At 32.2% G+C, this 5125-nt stretch overlaps 1 protein-coding gene across 1 annotated transcript; it reads left to right on the forward strand.

Annotated features, from left to right (window-relative positions):
• The first annotated feature begins 428 nt into the window (after positions 1 to 428).
• LOC100916571 (olfactory receptor 2W3-like) lies at positions 429 to 1477 on the forward strand. Its single transcript, XM_012550178.2, has one exon. It carries the CDS (start codon positions 432 to 434, stop codon positions 1356 to 1358), a length of 927 nt encoding a protein of 308 aa, XP_012405632.1. The 5' UTR covers positions 429 to 431; the 3' UTR covers positions 1359 to 1477.
• Positions 1478 to 5125: the final 3648 nt, after the last annotated feature.

Consider the following 5125-nt stretch of genomic DNA (forward strand, 5'->3'; position numbering starts at 1 on the left):
ATTTTTTGTAAAGCTTTTGTTAGTGAAAGAAAAACAGTCAAACTGAGTGTTTGAGGATTTTTTTATGACCCAAGGAACCAATTAATTGAATTTTTCTTCTTTTGGCACATTATTTTTATCATGTTTTTCCTTTTGACTTAAAAGTGAAATAGCTAAAAATATACATTACTTTTGGTGCCATTTTTTTATGCTAGTAGTAAACACAGTATATGTTGCACTGTGACAGAATCTCTAGATAATGCTATCAGATAAAGAACCAAAATTTTGAGATTTAGCTCAAATTTCCTGCTATGTGTTATAGTCATATAAAAATGTTTCAGATTACCTTTTACTTTATTTTATTGGCATCATTTTCTCCCTGTGGTATTCCTTCTTCCAGAATTTAAATATATTATTCTTCTCCTACAGGCACATGCTAAGAAATTATTGTCATGAGCAACAAAAGTTCCCTGGAAAAATTCATCTTGTTGGGTTTCTCTGATCGGCCTTGGCTAGAGCATATCCTTTTTGTTATAGTGTTAATCTTTTACTTAATTACTTTGATTGGCAACATCATCATTATCTTAGTCTCCCAATTAGACACCCGGCTGCATACTCCTATGTACTTTTTCCTTACCAACCTCTCTTTTTTGGATCTTTGTTTCACTACCAGTTCCATCCCTCAACTTCTCTTCAACTTGGGAGGCCATAATAAGAGTATTAGCTTCTTAGGTTGTGCCATCCAACTCTTCATGTTCCTTGGATTAGGGGGTACAGAATGTATCCTCTTGGCTGTCATGGCTTATGATCGCTTCACTGCCATTTGCAAACCCCTCCATTACACTGTGATAATGCACCCCCAGATCTGTGTGCAGCTGGTGGCTGTGTCTTGGGGCCTTGGACTCCTTAACTCTCTAGTTATGTCTCCTATAACAATGAAATTACCTAGATGTGGAAGACATCAAGTGAAACATTTCCTATGTGAGATGCCAGCATTAATTAAGATGGCCTGTGTGGATACAGTGGCTATTGAAAGCACAGTTTTCATCTTATCTGTAATAATTGTCTTAGTGCCTCTCTCACTTATTCTTGTTTCTTATGGATTCATTACCCAAACAGTTCTGAGGATTAAGTCAGCTGCAGGTCGGAAAAAGGCCTTCAATACTTGTGGGTCCCACCTCAGTGTGGTCTCACTTTTTTATGGAAATATTATCTACATTTATATGCAACCAGGGAATACTTCCTCTCAAGACCAGGGAAAGTTCCTTACCCTCTTTTACAATTTGGTGACTCCTATGTTGAACCCTCTTATTTATACTCTTAGGAATAAGGAAGTGAAATCTGCATTAAAGAAATTATTTTGGAAAAAATCAGACTAAGTTGACAAGTGAGATAAGAAGACAGGAATGTTATAAGGACTTATTATGTACAAAGCATTGTGCTAGTAACTTGATATTTTAAAAAGGATCTTTGCTCTCAAGGATCTTATATTCACCTGGGGAGAATTAGCAAATCAAATGTATGTGAAGCAGATACATGCTGTGGAGAGGGTGAAACTGAGAGTAAAAACTGAAAAGATCAGGATAGCAGGTGGCATCTGAAGCTTGAGTTAAGAGTCAGGTTTTTTAATTTGTTGTTGTTCAGTCATTCAATTGTATCCAGCAGATACAATTTGTGACCTCATGGACCATACCATTTGTGAAGTTTTGAAGTTTTCTTTGCAAAGATACTGGAATGGTTTATCATTTTCTTAGTTAGTGGATTAAGATACAGTCTAAGTGACTTGCCTAGAGTCAGTGTCTGAGATAATTTGAACTCAGGTCCTAAGTCACTTTGCTGCTTAGGCTATGGATGATAATTAAGGGGGAAAATGACTAAGGAAAATCAGCTAAAAAGGAAATCACAAAAAATATACAAATGTAGGGGCAAGATAGCAGGAAAGGGTTATAGTTTCAAAAGTTGTAGAGAATTTAAGGAAGAAAGGAACTGAGAAAGATCATTAGATTCATCAGTTAAAAAACAGAATAGTTTTAATCAAATGTAGTACTAAAGATTATATGATCAAGGAGAAAACTGAGACTAAAGTTCAAGACCTTCTAAGTTCCCATGGAATATTGTTATTTCCGCCATTAGAAGTGATTGAAACTAATTGCTCCCCAAATGACAGGGGTCAGTAATTAAACCTGTCAGTCAGCTAGTATTAGTCATGGTCCCAAAAAATTTAAAAACATGTATATCATACCTATCATAAAAAATACCATATTTTATAGATTTATTGTATTTGGGGAGAGGAAGAACAAATGAGAAAATAATAAATTGTCATATTTTGGATATTTTTAATACATGGATGTACATCTGGATATTTGGGATGATATTCAGTCCTTCTTTCATCAAATATTTTCTCAAAAACTGCTCCTGAAATTCTAAACAAAGAAAAACATCCAATACATGATATTATGTTAAGAAGAAACATAATAAAGTGGAAAGCTAGTGAATTTATGAGAAATCAAGAAAAAATAAAACAAAGCCAAAAAATGAAAAAAAGAAAGAAAGAAAGAAAGAAAACAATGTGAAATATCTCACTGGAAAAACAATTGACTTGGAGAATAGATACAGGAGAAATCATTTTAAAATTAATGGTCTAGCTAAAAGCCATGTTTCTTGGACAACATCTTTCAAAAAATTATCAAAGAAAATTGTCCCAATATTCTAGAACCACAGGTTAAAGCAAAAATTTAAAGAAATCCCCCACCTAAAGATGAAAACTCCCAGGAATATTGTAGCCAAATTCAGGTCAAAGAGAAAATATTGCAAGCATCAAGGAAGAAACAATTCAAGTATATTGGAGCCACAGTGAGAATAACACAAGATTTAGCAGCTTCTACAAAGGATCAGAGGGTTTGGAATATGTTATTCTAAAGACCAATGGAACTAATATTACAGTCACAAATCACCTACCCAGCAAAGCTGAATATAATTCTTCAGGGGAAAAAGTGGACATTCAATGAAAAATTTATATTATCAAAGTAGACAAAAAGTAGAAGTATGCCATTGCAATACTGAATCTATTAGTTATTGGGTTAATACTAAAGTATCTGAATTACTGAAATAAGCTGTAAATGGAAAAGATCTTATTGTTTGGATCTGAATTTATTATCATTCTATGGCCAAAGCAAGAGTTAAATTAGCATTTGAACTTGGCACATGTATCTTATGCTTTCAGAATGATATAGGTTTAATTTGACAAAGACAAAGAAACTTATGATACAAAAATGTGAATCTATTAAGTTGTGAGGTTAAAGTTAGGAATCTCTTGTTTTTGAACTATTTTGTGTCACCTGTCAAATCTGATTTTAGTTATAACACATGTAAAAACATACAAACATATTGAGTCACTTTAAATATATTCCCATTATCCAGCAGTGTTTTTATTGGGCTTATACCCCAAAGAAATACTAAAGAAGGGAAAGGGACCTGTATGTGCCAAAATGTTTGTGGAGCCCTGTTTGTAGTGACTAGAAACTGGAAAATGAATGGATGCCCATCAATTGGCGAATGGTTGGGTAAATTGTAGTATATGAATGTTATGGAATATAATTGTTCTGTAAGAAATGACCAGCAGGATGAATACAGAGAGGCTTGGAGAGACTTACATGAACTGATGCTAAGTGAAATGAGCAGAACCAGGAGATTATTATATACCTCAACAACGATACTGTATGAGGATATATTCTGATGGAAATGGATTTCTTTGACAAAGAGATCTAACTCAGTTTCAATTGATCAAGAATAGACAGAAGCAGCTACACCCAAAGAAAGAACACTAGGAAATGAATATAAACTGTTTGCATTTTTGTTTTTCTTCCCAGGTTATTTTTTACCTTCTGAATCCAATTCTTCCTGTGCAACAAGAGAACTTCGGTTCTGCACACATATATTGTATCTAGGATATATGGTGACATATTCAACATGTATAGGACTGCTTGCCATCTGGGGGAGGGGGTAAAGAGAGGGAGGGGAAAAGTCAGAACAGAAGTGAGTGCAAGGGATAATGTTGTAAAAAAAATTACCCAGGCATGGATTCTGTTAATAAAAAGTTATAAAAAAATGAATACCAAAAAATAATAATAATAATAAAATAAAAAATAAAATAAATAAACAATAAATAAATAAATATATTCCCATTGTTTAAAGGAATTATGAGAGCAGTAATCTGTGTTTATGTCCATTTGAACATGGTTAATAACTGAACTTTTTCTATAGATAATATTTCATATTTCTATGTTCTGTGATAAATTGGGATTGTTATATTCACATATCCCAACTCTCATTTGTTATAAATATCTTAAGGCAAAATCATTTGACCAATGTTGAATTTATAAATGAAAAAAATCTTAGCATGAGTACTAGTTATAACATATTATTTTTATTATGAATCTTATTGTTACCAATGTGAGATATAGTCAATACTTGTTATCTAAATTCTTAAATTTTCCCTACCTCCTAAGGATGTTACGAGAATCAAAGAATATCATAAATGTAAACTTTTGTAAGCCTATAAGAAAAACAAGTACTTTTACAAGTACAGTTATTTATTTTTAAGTTATAGAATAAAACAAACATTTCAAAACCATATTACACAAGAAACTGCAAATCAATATATACAACTTGTTTCTTTTAAATATATAATAAAGTTATGTAAATTTTAAAAAATACCAGTTATCTAGGATGTGATCCTTGAGAGCTGAATTCAGCTGAAGCTCTGAATATTGGAATTTGCTATTTAAAACCTTATGGGATTGTTAACTGATATTATTCTGAGTCTGATTCCATACAGTGTGTGGATGTGTGTGGTATGTATATTTGTGTGTGTGTATGTGTGTGGTATGTATATTTACATTTATATATTTCTAGATATGTAGAATATATAGTCATACATTCCTGTGTAAGTTAGTGTCTTTTAATATTTCATAATGATATAGATATAGATGATATAGAATAATATCTATATATTGATAATGATATAGAATAATTAGGCAAATGATGCAAAGACTTGTGAAACCAGGAATGATTCTGTATTTAGTGAATATTGTAAATTGTCTCAGTTCTATGTTAAGGAAAGGATATCAGTACAATTAATTTTAAA

Source organism: Sarcophilus harrisii, chromosome 4 (assembly GCF_902635505.1).
Source record: "Sarcophilus harrisii chromosome 4, mSarHar1.11, whole genome shotgun sequence".
Taxonomy (NCBI): Eukaryota; Metazoa; Chordata; class Mammalia; order Dasyuromorphia; family Dasyuridae; genus Sarcophilus; species Sarcophilus harrisii.

Coding starts and splice junctions, on each gene's coding strand:
- LOC100916571 (XM_012550178.2), top strand. CDS start 432: ATGAGCAACAAAAGTTCCCTGGAAAAATTCATCTTGTTGGGTTTCTCT.